General features: G+C 38.9%; 1 protein-coding gene across 1 annotated transcript in view; it reads right to left on the bottom strand.

Annotated features, from left to right (window-relative positions):
• The window catches only part of DNAH12 (dynein axonemal heavy chain 12), a 201,915-nt gene that overhangs the window by 66,135 nt on the left and 113,598 nt on the right, over positions 1–22,182 (bottom strand). Inside the window, exons 43-48 of the mRNA XM_039242492.1 lie at positions 16,437–16,598; positions 9,619–9,813; positions 6,396–6,529; positions 4,239–4,401; positions 3,377–3,457; positions 2,678–2,854 (exon numbers count right to left, since the gene is read on the bottom strand). Coding sequence (XP_039098423.1) covers positions 2,678–2,854; positions 3,377–3,457; positions 4,239–4,401; positions 6,396–6,529; positions 9,619–9,813; positions 16,437–16,598 — 912 coding nt within the window. The remainder of the gene's footprint in view (positions 1–2,677; positions 2,855–3,376; positions 3,458–4,238; positions 4,402–6,395; positions 6,530–9,618; positions 9,814–16,436; positions 16,599–22,182) is intronic.

The raw sequence follows: 22,182 nt of genomic DNA on the forward strand, positions 1-22,182 counted from the left end.
TATATTTACTTATATATTAGTTTTACAAAAAAAAAACTGCAAGTAGAGGTAGACTCTAATTTAAACTTATTTCTAAAAAGGCATATATTGTTATGACAGACACAATAGATTTGTATCATCCACTCCAATATCCTTCTGATATTCTTTGCGATTGCTGGAAAGCTAACCACTATATATCTTAGTTCCTCATAAACCAGAGTTGTGGATGGTCATTGGGTTTGGCCATAGGTCACCTGAATGACACCAGTGCTCAGACTAAATAAATGAGGCGATGGGCAGTGTGTGAGGCATCTTGTTTGCTGAGAGAGATTACTGTGAAGGCTCTTCAGGCCTCTGACTCAGAGGCATTGTTCCTCTGGTGGACCATTTCAGTGTGGCTTTGTGAGTCACTCCTGGCAGCTCAGCCTCGGATCTCTTTCTTCAGCTCTTCCTATACTTGTGTGATCCATTTATCAAATTCCCTGAAGAATCCTTTAAAGAATCCTTGTCGGGGCGCCTGGGTGGCTTAGTCGGTTAAGCGTCCAACTTTCACTTAGGTCATGATCTCGCGGTTCGTGGGTTCGAGCCCCGCGTCAGGCNTCCAAAGGAAACGAAATCACTGTCACTTGTTTCAGGTTGGAAATGGGTTTATTAAAGGAATAAAGAATATGTTATTGGCCTTTTCAGTCCTCTTCAGGATTTTGGGTCCTGTTAAGTGGTTGAAAAATTTAATGGTATCATATTATCGAAGGATGGCTACATCTGGAGCTAAAGTCTGAGGGTATGCACAGGCAAATTACTAGGACTGATAATGTAGATTATCAGTCATTACCAAGTATACAAATTATTCTCCCTTCTGGCAATGATTCTGTAGGGACCTGTTGGTGTCAAATGTTATTCTTACTTATCCTCTGAGACTATCATGTGGAAGCTGCTCCATATAGAAGCTGTATCATTGGGTTGCTTGTTGACTCTTACTCAGTTTCTTGTATGAGCTAATTAGTTTTGTTATCCAAGTAGAGAAGCGTGGAGAAAAGGGGCTAGCCAGAGTGATCTACGTAAACTATTTTAGGACACCAGGGCTCCTCCAAACACCACCCTTTACTTTCTGAATGTCATAGATTCAGTGGAGGAGACATAAATCTTTAAGCAGAGGAAATAAACATTTTTTAAACTTTCAATGGATGAAATGCTGAAAGAGCCAGATTTTAGGAGTCAAAGATCTTTTTTAAGGATATCGTAGAAGTGTGCTGACAGCTCAGAGCCTGAAGCCTGCTTGGGATTCTGTGTCTCCCTCTCTCTCTGCCCTTCCCTCACTCATGCTCTCTCTCTCTCTCTGGAATAAATAAACATTTAAAAAAAAAAAAAAAGAATCCTTGTCTGCTTGTATTAAATAAAGGTAGTTCTCTGCAACTGTAACCTAACTCCTACAACCTGAGACCAGGAAAAGGACGAGGCAATGGACACTCAGTGAAAGGGGAACCTAATATCAATGATCATAACTGGTGAAGTTTGAAGGCATCAAGAATCCTGTGAGTTTCAGAGGATGGAGTGTTGAGTCCTGGAGCACAGTGATAAAGTTACTTAAATTCATGCTCATGGTCATCTAGAATGAAGTGTCACTTAAAAACAAGGCTTTGCCAGAATAAGTGGCTGTTATAATAAGTGTCTAAGGAGAGAATGAAGTAAGATCATGGGGTAGCTTTTCAATGTGCCAGAGAGCAGGGGTGCCTGGGGAGCTCACTGGGTTAAGCATCCGACTTCAGCTCAGGTCATGATCTTGCGGTTCTTGGATTCGAACCCCACACATCAGTCTCTGCACTGACAGCTTGGAGCCTGGAGCCTTCTTCAGATTCTGTGTTTCCCTCTCTGCCCCTCCCCCACTTGTGCGTTTCTTTCTCCCTCTGTCTCTCTGTCTTTCTCAAAAATAAATAAACATTTAAAAAAATGAATATGCCAGAGAGCAGACAGGTAGCAAACAATAAGCTCAGAGTATTCAATTCCTGGCTCATAGCACAATGAAAGCATTAGGAAGTTTCTATAAATGCTCTAAAATAATCGTATACCTTACAACTAGAAGGCTGACCTAACTGAAAAATCAAAGTTTGCTCCTGTGATAAGCTGAATTACCTAGAGGTTGAGCTCACTGTCTTGTCAGGAACCTTATATGAAAGTGAGTAGGATGAGGAAGGAGGTAAAGAACGGAGTCTGAATCTCCAGAACCACCTTACTACACTGGGCCTGCCTAGTCAACGGAGGCTATGTCTCCTGCCCTGGTTGGTGATGTTGCTCTGGCCTCTCCCAAAGACTGTAAAAAGTCATATACGATGCAGTGTAACACAGACAGCTGCCATCCACACTGTACTGGAAATAATTTTTAAGTTTTTCTGTACAGGCACATCCGGGAGGCTGCAGAAAGATAGCTCCACACTTGTTTAACATATGCCACCTGGTCCCCATACAGAAATGCATTGGCCTCTTGGAGACCGTTTGTTGAAATGAATGAAAATTATAAATAACATTGGAACAGCAAAAGGACAAAATAATGACATATTAGAAAGGAATGGTTAAGAGGCAAGTTCCATTTGACTGGACAAAAATGATACAGCACTGCCCAGTGGAACAGAACCACCCCTAAAGAAGCAGGGACCTTACTAGTTTGTCGATGACACGCAAGGTAGCGAATTCAGACACCTGCCTTGAGTGTATCCAGGGCAGACAGAGCTGCCTCCAAGGCTGGAATCGCCTCGGCCAGGTCACTCTCACACTCATTTTTCAGAGCTTGGGCTTCTTCAGCCTTGCCACTGGCTATCTCTTCATCTAATTTCACAAACTTTCTTTTTGCTTCTACTTCTGCAGACTCAATCTCGATAACCTAAAGAAAGGAAAAAATAAAGATAATTCCTCCAACATCCTATTGCTGTCTTCATTCTAAAGGCTAAAGAGTGCTTGGGGATTAGGGAATCCAACATATTGTGTTGAAGGGCAGAAGGCCCCAAATAAAATGAGGAGACATGCAAATACATGGGCCCTAATTGGATAATGGGCTTCCTGCCCCTAAGATCTAGTAATGCAGTAGAAAAAACTATGGCATATTTTCAAGGGTAGTTTTACACATTTCAACTGTCATCTGACATCAATTTTTAAAAACTCAGGATAGGGGCACCTTTATGGCTCAGTCGGTTAAGCATCCGACTTCAGCTCAGGTCATGATCTTGCGGTTATGAGTTCGAGCCCCACATCGGGCTCTGTGCTGATAGCTCAGAGCCTGGAGCCTGCTTCAGATTCTGTATCTCCCTCTCTCTTCTGCCCCTCCTCCACTCACACTCTGTCTCTGTCTCTCAAAAAATAAACATTAAAAATAAATTTTAAAAATTAAAAACTCTGAATACTCTACCTGCATCATGTGTGCATTTTCAATTTTAGCTTCCTCCAATTTAGGCTGTAATTGAACAAGCTCCATTTTCATTTCTCCAACCTAAACAGACAACTTGTCATTAAGTTTTCATAGCTACAAGAGCTACCAAAGAGATAACCACAAAAAAATGAAACATAAAGTGGAAACTAACCACAAAAAAATTGAAACAAAAAGCATATCATAAACCATTAAGGCCAGAAAACCTTAACTTTTTCCTATGCTCATTTATATGATAAACAAAGCCATGAGGGTATAGCCAGTTTTCTTCACAAAAGACTTTATCTTCCTCATGTATACAACAGAGCAGTGACAGAATGCAGCTGTCATGGAAGAAATGAAGATAGAAAAAAGGTGGCCAGGAGGGGTGTCCCTATGAGATGATGCATGGGATCCAGGGCACATGGATCACCCAAACCTGTATTGCATACACTGAACTCATGCTAGTAAGTATTATTAGCACTTGACTTATTTTTAAAAAAAATCTTATGTTTAATAAAATCTTATATTACAATAAAAAAGGCAACCCAGACTTCTTGTATTCCCTCCCAATCTCAAAAACTTAAGAATAAAACAGGATGTATTTGAGTCTGGTGTGATCTGGGAAACTTAGTGAATTTCTCTAAAACTCACTTTAACACGTTTGTAAAATGAGGATCCTTAGTGTCCACCTCATGGGGCGGTTATGAAGAATAACTGAAGGAATGTGTGTGAGGCACAAAACAATGCCCTGCACATACGTATTCTGGATTAATTGTAACTCATTGTTACTTATGATTTCTTACATTTCCCAATGGAAAATTATAATTATATATTACTACTGTAAGCAACTCGTCAAATTTACCTGAGACTCAGCAAAAGCTAATTTGTCAAGCCCATTCACGTATCGCTGTTTTGCTCCCATGACAGCTTGTCGCCTCTTAGTCAAAAGCTGTCGAAATGAGGCAATTAGTTCAAGGTAAGAAGTAGCAGTAACATAGTTATGCCGTCCTAACTCCTGCAAGAACCTGAGAGAGACAGACAACATAGCTTACTCCAAAGTAATGAGCTGCACAAGTTAAGAAGTACATTCCACAAAGCATCAACAACAAACCTATAAGAATAAAGGTTAATTTCATTTAGGAGTTGCTGCGTACTTGAACTTTATAACATTCTAAGAATTCTACACGTAAGCATGCCCTAATTTCTTGTCTGCAAAATATCAAATAGCAATGATGTTTTTAAAAAGCGCAAGTCACCAAAGATGGGTATCAAAGGTGAACAAGAGCAAGAAAGATACAGGCCTTTTTATATGTTGCATAAGCTAGGAGGATCTAACACCTTAAGGGACTCAAGATACCACGTAAGGTAGGAAGTGTCATAGGGAGAGGTACTGCAGGCTGGATAGCAAGGATGAGTCATCATTCCTTGCACAAAGTCTGTCACTTTGGCTGGGTGGGGTAAGGCCCGGAGTGAAGACTACTACACACACACATGGAAACAATGGAAGCAACATTGTTTCATGGCAAGTACACAGAGCAGAGCCCACTGCCTGGTGCAACTCTCCAATTCAACCATGTCAGGAGGCTGTGTGATATACTATGAGCACTTGGGTTACATGCTTTTGAAATGAGGGTCTCAGAGGTGAGCAGAGGTAAAACAGACACTTTTGAGTTATCCAGAGCCCACCACCTCTCTCCCCTTTTCTGAAAACTTCCATTCAGTGTCCTGTCAGCAATGTTTGTTCTCTGAAACCTGCCATCTTAACCACAGCTGTTTAGACTAGGGCTGGCCACTGGACACAAATGAGGCTGATCACATTTTGGGATAAATTTAGAAAATTTGGAAACAGCCAATCAGCCTGCCTGGAATTGTAAGAAGTAAACTTGAGAATGAAGAGGCAGACAGATTCTTCCACATACAACGGGAAGTAGAAAACTCAGTCTGCCAAATACCGTATGATCTCATTTATATATTTATATATGGAACCTAAAAAAAAGAAAAAGAAAGGGGCGCCTGGGTGGCTCAGTTGGTTAAGCGTCCGACTTCAGTTCAGGTCATGATCTCATGGTTCTTGGGTTCAAGCCCTGCCTTGGGCTCTGTGCTGACAGCTACCTCAGAGCCTGGAGCCTACTTCGGATTCTGTATCTCCCTCTCTCTCTGACCCTCCCCTGTTCTCTCTCTCTCTCTCTCTCTCTCAGAAATAAAACATTTAAAAAAAAAGAAAGAAAAAGAAAAGAACTCATAGAATTGGAGAATAAACTGGTGGTTCCAGAGGAAGTGGGTAGGGGGTGGAAGAAATGGGTGAATATGGTCAAAAGGTGCAATTGTCCAATTATAAGGTAATAAGTTCTGGGGATGTAATATGCCCCATGGTAACTATAGTTAACAATACTGTATTGTGTGTTTGAGACTTGCTAAGGGAGTCGATCTTACAAGTTCTCATCACAAGAAAAAAAATGAGAAGGAGAAGAATGTTAACTAAACTTATTGTAGTAATCATTTCACATTATATATATATATATATATATATATATATATATCCAATCATCAAGCTGTACCTGTTAAATTTATATAGTGTTATATATCAATAGTGTCATCAAAACTAGAAAAAAATCAAATAAATACAAAAAAAGAAAATACAGTCTGCAAAGAGAAAGTAGCAGTAAAGGGGGTGAAACAGGGATGAGAAACAGACAAAAAGTATTTCTGGGTTTAGGATGACTTTCTAACTCTTGTTTCCAGTACATCTGTGATCCACCTGTATTCTTTCTCTTAAGCTTTGTGAGATGCCCTTGTATTATAAAGATAATAAATACTCCCTTTTTTCTTAAACCTAGATTAAGTAGTTTTCTATTACTTGCAAGCTGAGATCTTAATTAAATGATCAGAAATACTTAAAAGACATAGAAATCCTATTGAAATTTTGGGCTTTCACTAAAAAAGACATGTTAAAATATGTCATTATTAAAATTTTAAAATTTTTGTCATTTTTGTCATTTTAAAATTTATTAATATTAACCTTTCTGAAAGATCCATAATGGTAGTGTGAAAGTGTTTGCAGATGGGAACTATCTCTCGTCTTTCAACGTCAGTAAGCTCCAGTGTTTCTAAGAATTTCACAGCTACAAGTTCAAGGGCATCTTCAGGCCATGGCTAAAAATAAGAAAAAGAAAACCTTAAGTAATTTAAGATGAGTACTCCCACTCCAACTATGTAAGTGTCTTCCTGGGTGAGAAGTATTTGGGTTTAAGAAAATTAAAACCTTAATGGGGAAAACAGAATTAGTTGACCTCACAACTAAATCTATGAAAGAGCTTATAATTAAAGATGGCAAATATAAAGGAAGGGTAAATGATATTTTACGTATCAAGGATACATTACACTGCTTTCCTAACTCTTCTATTTGGACATCTAGTAGACATCCCAAAGTTAGTATGACAATGACAGGGGCTGTTAGTTGCCCACGTAATACCTATCAACTCTTTTTCCTTAAGACTGCAATTTTACTCTAGATGGCAATAGGCCCAGGTAAAAGACTACACCGCCTAGATTTCCTCTGTTACCCACCTAAACTCCCTTATTTGCAACTCCCAGTTCCTTCTTTTAAAAACTTTTCACAACTATGAATCACTTGTAATAGAATACAATGTATCATGGTTATGACAAAAATATCCAGAAAGTAGCAAACTGTCCTTATAAGATTTCACAAAAGAAATATTTGTGGTTGGACAGATTTTGGTTGGTTTTTGGCTAATTAATGGACATATTAAGATACAGTTTACATAAATCAAAATTGTTTCACACAGCTTTTATTATTGTGTAAACACTAAAACATCTGCTAGCTAAACATATATGCGGTCCTCAAAAGGGGAAAACTAGTCGGGGCATCAGGGTAGCTCAGTTAGTTTAGCATCTGGCTTTGGCTCAGGTCATGATCTCTTGGTTTGTGGGTTCCAGCCCCCCATTGGGCTCTGTACTGACAGCTCAGAGCCCGGAGCCTGCTTTGGATTCTGTGTCTTCCTCTCTCTGTGCACCCCCCAACTTGTGCTACATCTCTGTCTCTCAAAAAATGAATAAACATTAAAAAATTTTTAAAAAACAGGGGAGAACTAGTTTTGCAACTGATTAATGAGTAAAAGAAAATAAAACAAATTAATATCATAGATGTATTTTTATTTATTTATTTTAATGTGTATTTTTGAGAGAGACAGAGTACAAGCAGGGGAGGGGCAGAGAGAGAAGGAGACACAGAATTTGAATCAGTCTCTAGGCTCTGAGCCGTCAGCACAGAACCCAAAGCAGGGCTCCAACCCACAAACTGTGAGATCATGACCTGAGCCAAAGTTGGACGCTTAACCACTGAACCACCCAGGTGCCCAGAGAAATTTATGTTTAAAAGAAATTATCCAGAGTGCCTGGGTGGCTCAGTCGGTTGAGGGTCCAACTTCAGCTCAGGCCATGATCTCGCAACTGATGAGTTCGAGCCCCGCGTGGGGCTCTGTGCTGACAGCTTGGAGCCTGGAGACTGATTCCGATTCTGTGTCTCCCTCTCTCTCTGCCCCTCCCCCGCTCATGCTCTGTCTCTGTCTCAAAAATACATATAAACATTAAAAATAAATAAATAAATAATAAAAGAAATTATCCAGGGTCAATCTGTAGTCTACATTCTTTTGGGCATAAAACAATTAAATAGAAGATACCATGAGCTACTGTTCTCAATAGCATAAGTACTTCATGGTCTTACACTGGAAGTGACAACCTGTGAAGTGGCAGCTTTCATCATTTGCTGCTGGCATGACTGGAATGGCCACTCAGTTGGTCTTCCTGCTTCTTGTTTTGACCTATTCCAAACCATCTCCCATAAGACCTCCAAGTGTTTGGATTTTTTCCTTTAAAATATGTTAGCTAAGGGGCACCTGGGTGGCTTAGTCGGTTAAGCGTCCGACTTTCGCTTAGGTCATGATCTCCCGGTTCGTGGGTTCGAGCCCCGCGTCGGGCTCCGTGCTGACTGCCAGCTCAGAGCCTGGAGCCTGTTTTCAGAGTCTGTGACTCCCTCTCTTTCTGACCCTCCCCTGCTCACGCTGTCTCTCTCTCTCTCTCTCTCTCTCTCTCATAGAAATAAATAAAACATTAAAAAATTTAAAAAATAATAAAAATAAAATAAAATATGTTAGCTAAATATATGTTAATGCCCCCACAATGTCTTTGATACAAAACCAAATTCCTAGGCATATTAAAAGATTCCATTATAGCTTGGTGCTCACTCAAAGCTCCAGCTGAACCCCTGCTATCTTCATTGCCAGTCAGCTGTGCCAAACTGTATGCTTTTGCCCAAACGAAACATGCGGGCCTCACCGTTCTACCTTTGCACTTACTATACCCTTGTGATGGTTAGTTTTAAGTGTCAGTTTTACGATGGGCCACCAGGTGCCCATATATCTGGTCAACCATTACACTCAATATTCCTATGAAGGGTGCTTTAGGATAAGTTTAATATTTAAATTAAAAGACTAAGTAAAGCAGACTGCCCTCCCTCATGTGAATGGGTCTCAACCGGTCAACTGAAGGCCTGAAGAGAATAAAAACGCTGAACATCCTACATCCCCAGAATAAGAGGAACTCCTTCTGCCTGAATGCCTTCAGTTTTTTTTCCTGCCTTTGGACTCCAGTGGAAGCATTGGCTCTTCCTGGGTCTCAAGCCTGCTGGCCTTCAGACTGGAGCTTATACACACTATTAGTTCTCTTGGGTCTCCAGCTTGCTGGCTGCAGGTGTTCGAACTTGCCAGCCTCCATAATCATGTGAGCCAATTACTTACAATAAATATATGTATAGATATAGGTATCAGTATCAACAGATATAGATCTACTTATATATATTTTTACACATATATACGTGTGTGTGTAATACATTCTCTTGGTTCCTAATACGTTCCTCCTCCATGTAATTCATTTTCATAGTTCAGAGATTCACTGTCCTAATAAGTACACTTTTTGCACCTTTTATATAATTGTAACAGCTTCTCACCAACTGCCTTTTCTATCTTCCAGTCTAGAATGTGAGCTCCTTGTGGGGATCATGTAGGTTTATCAGTCCCCGGCACCAAGCACTATGCCTGTCATCAGAGTAAGCCATCAAGAAACACGTGCTGAATGTATATTAACAGAGCTTGAATAAGATTTCAGAAAAATCTAAATGATTTAGTTGCCCATTCCCCCAACCCCTCTGCCCCCCAATTACAAACCTGAAACCAGTCAATAGTACAGCAATTGATGAGGGATGGGAACTGTCTCAAGCGATTCCGAAAAGCATCTCCAATGGGGCTAAAGGCCACCACAACATGAAGATTATCTTTGCAGCGATTCACAAAGAACGCAAACAGGGCCAAGGGACTGAGCTCAGAGTGTTTACTGCCAGCCTGAGCTACAGGACGAACACCCTAGGGAAATAAAAACCTCATAAACAAAAACAGACAATCTGATAATGAGATTAGTAGCAACTAGCATATTAAGAATTTTTATTATTCCCCTTGTAAATATCTTTAAATTTTTTATATCAATAAAGTGACTCTGATATAGTTTGTACTTCTTCTAACTCCATAATTCTATAACTTGAACTGATTGAATTCATGATTGAATATCACCATGATATGTGTATAGGACTATAATTCAATATTGCTTCTAAGAGGAAAAACCTAAACAACCAAAGCATCCAGTTAAAAACATTATAAAACATTCGCATGCTGTAAATTTTATACAACTGTTAAATGAGGTGCACTGATGAATGTGCTTTGGCAAGATCAGCAAGTTAAAATAAGTTAAAATAAGTGCAAAGAAAATAAATTTTGCAACAATGTGTGTAATATCATCTTCGTTAAGTTAAAAAAATACAAAGGTGCATGTGTGAGTACATACATACCTTTTTATGAAAGTAATCACAGAAATCATTAACAATGGTTACTTTGGTGAGATGGACGTAGGGGGGAGTATAAGAAGGCTTTCACTTTTTGTTTTAGACATTTTTCTTGGTTTATATCACTCTTCTTTTTCATTTTAGACATTTTTATGCTGTTTGAATGCTCTAACTCTATTCTTACAACATTTGTATACTTAAAAAATGTTAATAGGGTTGTGTGGTAATGAGATTATGGGGGACTTTGAACTTTATCTCTATATGAGACAGGCATCTTATATGACATTGGGCACCATGGCTCCAAAACCAAACTTCTTGAATCCAAGTCACAGCCTGCAGCTTATTACCTATGTGACTTTGGAGCAAGTTATTTAACCTCTCTGTAACCTAGTTTCCTCATCTGTAAAGTGGGGGAAAGAGTATCTATATCAGAGGGCTGTTGAGGAACAACTGAGTTATTACATTTGAACACATACATAGTTAAGTTACTGTTAGCTTTTATTTCATATCCTATCTTTCTCCTTGTTAAGAGCACAAAAAATTTCATAGTCAATAAGTTATCTATAAAAATATTAAAAAATTTTTGATAGTAGATATAAGGAAGGGTCATAATGGTCATATAATTTCTGTTGCTACAGCAAGCAATTGATTTCTCAAAGAATTCTCTATTATAGATATGTTCTGCTTTTTGTGATATCTTTATGGAAAATTATAAACTGATTCTCTATATGCATTCTGACACTAATTTTCAAATTATGATTATTATGATCAGTGTTAGTCTATGAAATTATGTTCAGATGGTCTACTTGCATTAAGTCTGAGTTAATACTGGGACATGCAAACAGAGAAAGGTAATACATGGTTATAACTGCAGAACAAATTTTGAGAAAGAGCTAGGATGGCAATAGAAGTATGGGGATTATTTACATAGAAATAATGGTTAATGCTTCTAGGTAGATAAGTTGTCTGAGAGAGTCATAACTCACCCCCCCATACACACACATATATTTTGTGAACAGGACTGATTTAGGGGTGTAAGAAAATGAGCAGCTACTGAAAAAATTAGGAAATTGAGTGAAATTTTACAAGTCAAGGAAAAGTAGAATTGAAAACTTATGTCCACACAAAACTGCACACACAAAAGTTTATAGCAGCTTTATTCATAATTGCCCCAACTTGGAAGCAACTAAGATGTCCTCCAAAAAGTGAATGGATAAACTGCAATACTTTTGTTCAATGGAATATGATTCAGTGATAAAAATAAATGAGCTATCAAGCCATCAAAAGATATAGAAGAACTTTAGTTGCAGATTGTTAACTGAAAGAAACCAATCTAAAAAAGCTACATACTGTATGATTCCACCTAGGTAACATTCTGGAAAAGCTAAAATTATGGAGACCATAAAGAGAGCAGAGGTTGCTTGGGGTTCAGGGGAGGAAGAGAGACATAAATAGGTGGAACTCATTGAATTTTTATGTCAGGGAAACTATTCTGTAGGACACTTAATGGTGAATACACATCAGTACTCATTTGTCGAAACCCATAGAGTATAAAACACAAAAAGTGAAACCCAATGTAAGCTAAAGAACAGATCTCAGGGTTTGTGAGATCAAGCTCCATGTCTGGCTCCATGCTGTCAGAACACAGAGACTAATTGGGATTCTCTCTCTCCCCTCTCTCTGCCCCTCCCCTATGTATTCTCTCTTTCAAAGTGAATAAAAATAAAAACTTAAAAGAATAATGAATTATGTTACATATGAATGAGAACTGTAAAAAGGAACTGAGAAAATATTACTAAATATTTCTAAATATTCTAAATAATATCTAATTATTACTAAATACTGAATAAGAAGTCCCTATTTGGGGGCACCTGGGTGGAATAGTCAGTTAAGCATCGGAATCTTGATCTCAGCTCAGGCCATGATCTCACTGCTCATGAGTTCGAGCCCTGCATTGGGCTCTGTGCTGATGGTGTGGAGCCAATTTGGGATTCTGTCTCTCCTTCTCTCTGCTCCTCCCCTGCTTGTGCTCTCTCTCTCAAAATAAATAAATAAACGTAATTTTTTTTTAAGAAAACAAGTCACTGTTTTATTCAGAAAGACATCAAAATAATTTAATTCTGCAAGGAAGGCAAACAGAACGGTGGAAAAAATAGTCTGGAAGGGAGGTCTGAGGCTGGAACTCTATTGCTGAAGTCAGAGACATGTGCTGAGTACTAGAAAAAGTGCTCCCTAAGAAGTGTCAAGTCCAAGCTCTAGAGGCCAGTTATCAGATGTGAAGTTTCAACTAAAATCTTTGTCAGAGGGATAAAATAAGCAAAGCCCAGACACGGTCTTCAAAGAGGGATGTATAAGATAGTGTATAGTGTAGAAAGAAATAATAGAACTTCTTTCATATTACCTTTTCTACTTTATTTTTCTTGTAAGTTTATTTATTTTTGAGAGAGAGAGAGAGAGAGAGAATGTGTGAGCAAGTGGGGAAGGGGAAGAGAGAGAGAGAGAGAGAGAGAGAGAGAATCCCAAGCAGGCCCTGCACGGGGCTCGAACTCAGAGACCATGAGATCATGAACTGAGCTGAAACCAAGAGTCAGGCACTTATCTGACTGAACCACCAAGGTGCCTCTTCCCTTTTCCATTTTAAAACATCAGCATAAATCAAAAAGAAATAGGGATGTATTTCAGTATTCCTGAGTTCTGACTATGGCTATCTTTGTGGATAAATTGACATGGTGTTCCTAGACTTGGAAAGTGAAGTAAAGAAGTTCTGAAGGTCACTGTTGGATTGTACCACAGAAAAATACTGAAGCAGAGATTCCTATCAAAATAACACCAGCATTCTTCACAGAGCTAGAATAAACAATCCTAGAGTTTGTATGGAACCAGAAAAGACCCCAAATACCCACAGCAATCCTGAAAAAGAAAACCAAAGCTTGAGGCATCACAATTCTGGACTTCAAGCTGTGTTACAAAGCTGTAATCATCAAGACAGTATGGTACTGGCACAAACACAGACACTCAGATCAATGGAACAGAATAGAGAACCCAGAAATGGACCCAGAAACGTATGGCCAACTAATATTTGACAAAGCAGGAAAGAATATCCAATGGAAAAGGGACAGCCTCTTCAGTAAATGGTGTTGAGAAAACAGAACAGCAACACGTAGCAAAATGAAACTGCGCCATTTCCTTACACCATACACAAAAATAAACTCAAAATGGATGAAAGACCTAAACCTAAGACAGGAAGCCATCAAAATCCTAGAGGAGAAAACAGGCAGTAACCTCTTTGACCTCAGCCGCAGCAGCTTCTTGCTTGACATGTCTCTGGAGGCAAGGGAAACAAAAGCAAACATGAACGATTGGGACCTCATCAAGATAAAAAGCTTTTGCATGGGAAGGAAACAATCAGCAAAAGTAAAAGGCAAATGACATATCAGATAAAGGGTTAGTATTCAAAATCTATAAAGAACTTATCAAACTCAACACCCCAAAAAAAAAAAAAATCCAGTGAAGAAATGGTCAAAACACATGAATAAACACTTTTCCAAAGAAGACCTCCAGATGGCTAACCGACACATGAAAAGATGCTCATCATTGCTCATCATCAGGGAAATACAAATCAAAACGATAATGAGATATTCCCTCACACCTGTCAGGAAAAAAACAAAAACACAACTACTCAGGCAACAACAGAAGTTGGTGAGGATACAGAGAAAGAGGAACCCTTTTGCACTGCTGGTGGGAATGTAAACTGGTGCAGCCACTCTGGAAAACAGCATGGAGGTTCCTCAAAAAATCAAAAATAGAACTAGCCTAAGACCCAGCAACTGCACTACTATGTATTTATCCAAAGGATACAGGAGTGCTGATTTGAAAGGGCACATGCACCCCAATGTTTATAGCAGTGCTGTGGACAATAGGCAAAGTATGGAAAGAGCCCGAATGTCCACCGACTGATGAATGGATAAAGAAGAGGTGGTATATATATACATTGGAATATTACTCAGCTATCAAAAAGAATGAAATCTTGCCATTTGCAACAACATGGATGGGACTAGAGTGTATTATGCTAAGTGAAATTAGTCAGAGAAAGACAACTATCCTACAACTTCATTCATATGTGAAATTTAAGATACCAAACAGATCAACATAAGGGAAGGGAAGCAAAAATAATATAAAAACAGAGAGAGAGAGAGAAAGAGAAATCGTAAGAGACTCTTAAATACAGAGAACAAACTGAGGGTTGCTGGAGGGTGTTGGGTGGGGGAAAGGGTTAAAGTGGTGAGGAACATTAAGAAGGATACTTGTTGGGATGAGCACTGGGTGTTATATGTAAGTGATGAATCACAAAATTCTGTTCCCGAAATTATTATTACACTATATGTTAACTTGGATTTAACTTTTAAAAAATGTTAAACCAATCTTGAAAAGAAATAAAGGTTTGTCAATTTTGTTTATCTTTTCAAAGAAATAGAGGTGTATCAATTTTACCTATCTCTTCAAACAAAATACTGAAGCAATAGAAAAGTTTTGTAGTAACATGACAAGATGAAAAGATAAATAGCAAAAGGGAGCAGGAAAGTTTAGCAAAGCTTAGGAAATCCCACTCCCCAAGGGTGACTATTTCTTGCATGAGAGTGAATGGGATGAATTTATCCTATGAATTAGGAAAATCACCATTTTTTTTTCAGCAATCTTGGCCACAACCTTGACATTTCCCAGATAAAGGAGAGAACTTGAGTTCTTTTCTTTATTCCTTTTCTCCTTCCCCACCCCAGGCCACAAAGTGGTAATACACCATTTATTGAGGGTGTTCTAAGTACCTGACACTCCATATGTGCTTCATTTCATTTGACCTTCAGAACTCAAAACAACCCTATGTAGGAGGAACTACCATGTATATATATTAGTTCTGTTCCATACAAGAGAAAAGCAGGTGCTTCAACTACTAGGGTGGGTCCATTTTACTACAGATTCTATCTCTGGAAACTGAAATGAAGCATCCAGCTATGAGTGATATAGCCTATGGGTGAAAGTACTTATGGCAACAAGAAAGAAGAAAGCACTAGCAGAGATCTTGTGTAGGGAGATATTAGAAATTGGGGTAGAAGTCAAGGGATACAAGAGTGCTGATGCATAGGAGCACATGTACCCCAATGTTCATAGCAGCACTCTCCACAATAGCTAAAACATGGAAAGAGCCTAAGTGTCCATCAATGGACGAATGGATCAAGAAGATGTGGTTTATCTATACAATGGAATACTACACGGCAATGAGAAACAATGAAATCTGGCCATGTGTAGCAACATGGATGGACCTTGAGGGTGTTATGCTGAGTGAAATAAGTCAGGCAGAGAAGGACAAATGCCATATGTTTGCACGTATAGGAGGATTAGGAGGAACTTAACGAAGGACCATGGGGGAGGAGAAGGGGGGAAATGGTGGGGGAAAGGGAGAGAGGCAAACCATGAGAGACTCTTGAATGCTGAGAACAAACTGAGGACTGATGGGTGTGGGAGGGGAGGAGGGAGATGGGCATGGAGGAGGGCACTTGTGGGGATGAGCACTGAGTGTTATGTGGAAACCAACTTGACAATAAACTATTTGTAAAAAAGAAAAAAGAAAGAAAGAAAGAAAGAAATTGGGGTAGAAGGACAGGACATCAAAAGTAGGCAGCACTTCACAACTGTCTTTTTTTGGTCAATTAAATCACGAAGCATGATTCTCAGATATGTCAGAATTGTTAAGACAAATAGTTTTACTAAGGGTTTAAAAAAATTTGTTAACCAGTGGTAAACCATAACAGCTAGTCAATCAAGCAGGGTTTCAAAGCTATATTTTTCATATCACTATAGCCCTAAGATGTGATTTAAAATATCTAATCACTCATACATAAGACATGCTAAGTAAGATCAAGGAGATGAAATTGACATCATTACAAAAAAAAGGAATTATAAAAATTCTGTCTCATAACCATGGTAAAAGCCATTTAAAGTTTACCAGAAAAAGATATATTAAAATAATATACTTTTAAGCTTTTATTTACCAAAATCCTATTCACAAGCCAAACTTATCCTGAAGAGCAGAGAAAAAGTTGCTAGATAAGAACATTTCTGTGCTGGGAGTGGCACTCCCTAAAAAGCATTTACCTCCATCACTTCCTGTTTTTCATCGGCAGCAAAAATGTTAGGTACTTCTCCAGTATTGAGCACACTGTCAATATCCTCCAGAAAAGCTTCCTCCTTTATCTGAGTATCCGTGATTAGAAAGACTGTCTTCTGGCCCTTCATGCCCACATTCCTTAATAAAACCTTAAAATAAAAATACACTTGTAAGCAGAATGTGGTACACATCTACTGTTTTTGCTTTCCTTTCCTTTAATGACACTTTTAGAGTGGTACCTCTTTCCACTTCTGATGGGGATATTTTTCAAGGTCTCCAATTTTCCCATCCCTTGAGTGGGAAACCCCAACTGGTCAGAGTTTCCCGAACCTTTAGACATAGTCATTGATCCAGAGGAGGGCATGATTTTTTTTTTAATATTTTATTTATTTTTGAGAGAGAGATAGAGACAGCATGAGCAGGGGAGGGTCACAGAGAGAGGGAGACACAGAATCTGAAACAGGCTCCAGGCTCTCAGCTAGCTGTCAGCACAGAGCCCGATGTGGGACTCGAACCCACCAACCGTGAGATCATGACCTGAGCCAAAGTCGGACGCTCAACCGACTGAGCCACCCAGGCGGCCCGAAGAGGGCATGTTTTAAGAGGGCCCAGTCTGATTCTTACTTCAGGGACTGAGATGGACTTGAACAGAAAGTATCTCTGCCATTCTGAGATGGAGGATATAAAGGCCAAGAATCTAGACTACTAGGGCCAGCAGTGTTGTCCACTGCAGAAGGAACCAAATGGAGGAGAGCAGTGCCAGGAGAGAGAGTAACTACGGACTGCTTAATCTGAGCTCCTAAATTCAGCCACATCCATGCCCTGTCAACCTCTGGACCCTTCTGTCGTGTAAGCCAATTACTCCATATTTTGAAGTTAGTTTTTGTTTTGTGCTGTGTTGTCAATTACAACCAAAGATTCCCAATTAATATAAAGGTACGGACTCAGTGGCATGGTGGAGCAGACCCGTCTAGGATGCTAGAACTAATTGTTAAAATTTCAGACCATGAGAGCAGAATTTTAGACACAGCCAGCCCTAAAAATTAAATTATATAAGCTTATAATTAAATAAATTATAATAACAACAAAGTTAATAAAACATAAATCTTATCACTTCCTATTATATTTGCTACTATCATCTTATGGAAGTTATTTAAATTTATTGTATCTACACTGTACAATACCATGCAATGGTGCTCAAACACAGCACTCTTCCCAACTCTGTTTTCAGTGACATCATCCATGCGTGAGTTTCAATCATCCATGGTGGGAGTTTTTTCGCCACAGAAATAGTCAAATGCTACTGTTCAGAGGTTCTCCTGAGCCCCTTGGAGACTTGGTTGTTAAATGTTTGCCAGTATTCCACTGGTTATATTTCAGGTGAAAATAGCATTACTTCTCTGCAAATGAGTACTTATTTATTTAATCTTTATTTTTGAGAGAGAGAGAGAAAGAGCATGGGCGCGAGCTAACAAGCGCAGGAACAAGCATGCGGGGAAGGAACACAGAGAGAGGGAGACACAGAATATGAAGCAGGCTCCAGGCTCTGAGCTGTCAGCACAGAGCCCAACGTGGGGCTCGAACTCACAAACTGCAAGATCATGACCTGAGCCAAAGTTAGATGCTCAACCGACTGAGACACCTGAGTGCTCCAGCAAATGATTTTTTTTATTTTTTTAACATTCATTTATTTTTGAGAGACAGACACAAAGTGCAAGAGGGGAAGGGGCAGAGAGAGGGGGAGACACACAATCTGAAACAGGCTCCAGACTCAGCTGTCAGCATAGAGCCTGTTGCGGGGCTTGAACCCACGAACCATGAGATCATGACCTGAGCTGAAGTCGGCCACTTAACTCACTGAGCCACCCAGGCATCCTCAGCAAACAATTTTTATTTTTATTTTTTAAAAATTTTAAATGTTTATTTTTCAGAGAGAGACAGAATGTGAGCAGGGGAGAGGCAGAGAGAGGGAGGCACAAAATCTGAAGCAGGATCCAGGCTTTGAGCTGTCAGCACAGCCTGAATTGGGACTCGAACTCACAAACCACAAGATCAAGACCTGAGCCGAACTCAGATGCTAACCGACTGAGCCACCCAGATGCCCCATAAAATGATTTTTAAATTAAACTTCTATTTCTAAATTATATCTTTTAAATAAATCCTATTGCTTAAGTAAATGCTGAATTTGAATATATACAAAATTATGCCTTTTCCCATAAAAGTCATCCTCCAATATGGAAGTTGTTATATTCCTAAAAATACATTTCTATCACCAAAACTAGTAAAGGTAGCCTTTAAATAAGTATTATATCTAATCATATCAGATTTATTTTTAAAGGGCTTTTTCTTTAAGGCAGAAGGAATGAAGCTGAACTACTCTGAGCATTCTGACTTGTCTAGGAGCCACCTGAGGCACTGATTTCTTTCTTTCCTGTCTTAGGGCACTTATGGAAACAAGGTTGTTTTGATATGAGGTTGGAGGCCACTGAAAACAGAGGCAAGTACCTCTACAAATTGGAGGAGAGACTCTGAAATTCCATAGGAAGGTGCCAGGGGGAGCAAGAGATTAGGGACAGTGGAATACAACAAAAATCAGTACCAACAGATCATGAGAAGAACCAGGAAATTAAGATAGTCCAAAGCACCTGTATATACTACACAAAAGCTCATGCACAACCACCCAAAAAAGATGTAATCTACCCCCCCGAAAGTTCTGAGAAGTCCCAGATTATCTAGCATGGTGATTGGTGAAGATCCCACGCTGCATGGAGCCAGTTTATAAAGACTCAGAAAAGTGGCAGTTTATAGAGCGCTCAAAACTCAAAAGATCACAAGACATACAAGGAAACAGGGAAACATGTCCCAATCAACAAAATGAAAATGAACACAAAAACAAAATAAACCCTAAAATAACAACAACAACACAGATCTAAGAACTGCATAACAAGAAACTCAAAATAACTTTTAAAGATGCTCAATAAGCTAAAAGAGAATATAGATAGATAACTAAAGGAAATCAGGAAAACAGTGCATGGACATAATGGGAGTATCAACACAAATATAAACTATTAAAAAATAACAAGAGAGACTTATGGGATACCATTAAGAGGGCTAATATACACATGATGCGAGCAACAGAAAGAAAAGAGAGGAGGAAAGGCAGATAACTTTTTTAAAGAATAGCCAAAACCTCTCAAATCTGAGGATAAAGATGAACAAATGAGGAAAGAAATAGAAATTCAAGAAGCTCAGGAGCCCCTGGGTAGCTCAGTTGGTTAAGCAGTGGACTTCAGCTCAGGTCATGATCTCACAGTTCGTGGTTTGAGCCCCACTTTGGGGTCTGTGCTGACAGCTCAGAGCCAGGAGCCTGCTTCAGATTCTGTGTCTCCCTCCCTCTCTGCCCCTTCCTTGCCCATGCCCTGTCTCTCTGAAATTATAAACACTTAAAAAAACTTTTTAAAAAATCAAGCAGCTCAACAAACTCCAACAAAAATAAACCCAAATAGACTCACACAACACAATAAGACACATTGTAATTGAACAGTTGAAAGTCACAAATAAAAAAAGAACCTTGAAAGCAGCAAGAGGAAAACAGTGCATCACATACACAGGAGCTTCCATAAGATTATCAGTATATTTGTTAGCAGAAATCTTGTAAGCAAGAGGGGAGTGAGATAATACATTTCAAGTGCTGAACGAAAAGAAAAATCTGTCTACCAAGAATACTGTACCTGGAAAAAATGTCCTTCAAAAATAAAGAAATTAGGATCATCTTAGATAAAAGCTGAGGGAATTCATTAACACTAGATGTGCCCTTCAATAAATGTTAAAGGGAAGGATGCCCGGGTGGCACAGTCTGTTAACCAACTGACTCTTGATTTGAGCTCAGCTCATGATCTCATGGTTGTGGGACTGAGGCCTATGTTGGGCTCCACATTGAGCATGGAGCTTACTCAAGAGTCTCTCTCCTCCTCACTCTCTGTGCCTCTCCCGTTTGGGCACACCGATGCCCACTCGCTAGCTCTTTCTCTATCTCTCTCTCAAAATAAATAAACATTGAAAAACAAAAAGAAAGAAAGGATGCTAGGCAGCAACACAAAGCCATATGAAAGTATATAGTTCTCCAGAAAATACATGGACAAATACAAAACTCTGTATTATTGTGATTGTAGTATATAAATTCACTTTTAACTCCTGTATAGAATCTAGAAGACAAAGCACAAAAATCTTTATAAACCTTTCTGTTAATGAGTACACAGTCCATAAAGACATAAGGGACAGGAAACATTACAAAATGATAAAAGGGACAATTCATCAGGAAGATGTAACAATTATAAATATTTATGCACCAAACAGCAGAGCTCCAAAATATATGAAGCAGGAGCATCTGGGCAGCTCAGCTGGTTAAACATCTGACTCTTGGTTTCAGTTCAGGTCATGATCTCAAAGTTCTTGGGTTTGAACCCCATGTTGGGCTCCACACTGTCAGTGCAGAGCCTAGTTGGGATTCACTCTCTTTTCCCCTCCCCTGCTCGTGCTCTCTCTCTCAAAATAAATAAACTTAAAATTTTTTTTTCTAAATATATGTAACAAACATTGACAGAATTGAAGGGAGAAATAGCAACACAATAGTAGGAAACTTCAATGCTCCAATTTTAGAAAGGGATAGAAGAACCAGGTAAATATTAACAAGGAAAGAGTATTTTGAACAATAAGGCCAGCTGGACGTATACAGAACATTCCACCCGACAACAGCAGAATACACCTTCTTCTCTAATGCACAGAGGACATTCTCCAGGACAGATCACATGTTACACAACAAACAAGTCTTAACAAATTTAAGAAAACTGATACCAAAGCAAGCACCTCTTCTAATCGCAATGGAATGAAACTATAAATCAATAGCAGAAGGAAAACTGGAAAGTCTGCAAATTCATGGCAATTAAACAACACACTCTTTAAACAAACAATAGATCAAAGAAGAAATCACAAGGGAAATTAGAAAATTTCTTGAAACAAATGAAAATGAAAACTCAACATACCAAAACTTAGGAAATGCAGCAAAAGCAGTGCTAAGAGGGAAGTTTATAGCTGCAAACAGAAAAGATCTCAAAACAGAAAAAAGATCTCAAATCAACAATCTGATCTTACACCTCATAGAACTTCAAAAAATGAACAAACCAAATTCAAAGCTAGGAAGGAGAGGGAAATAAAGATTAGAGTAGAGGTAAACAACATAGAGAATAAAAGAAAATCAGTAGAAAAAAATTAATGGAACTTAGAGGTTTTTTTAATCAACGAAATTAACAAAACCTAGCAAGATTAAGAAAAAAGAAAGAAGAGTCAAATAACTAAGATTAGAATGAAAGAGAGGACATTACAACCCATGCCACAAAAATTAACAAGGATTATAAGAGGAAGCATGGGTGCTCAGTCATTTGAGGGTCTGACTCTTGATTTCGGCTCAAGTCGTGACCTCGGTATCATGGGATCAAGCCTTGTGTCTGGCTCCATGCTGAGTGTAGAGCTTGCTTAAGATTCTCTCCCTCCCTGTCTGCCCCCTCCCTTGCATGTGTGCACTCTAAAATTTAAAAATAATAAATAAATAAGGATTACAATAGAATACTGTTAACAATTGTATGCCAACAAATTGTATAACCTAAAATAAATTCTTAAAAATGAATGAAGTGGGGCACCTGGGTGGCTCAGTTGGTTAAGCATCTGACTTTGGCC

Source organism: Hyaena hyaena, unplaced genomic scaffold, assembly GCF_003009895.1.
Source record: "Hyaena hyaena isolate Hyena2069 unplaced genomic scaffold, ASM300989v1 scaffold_212, whole genome shotgun sequence".
In the NCBI taxonomy this organism is placed as follows: Eukaryota; Metazoa; Chordata; class Mammalia; order Carnivora; family Hyaenidae; genus Hyaena; species Hyaena hyaena.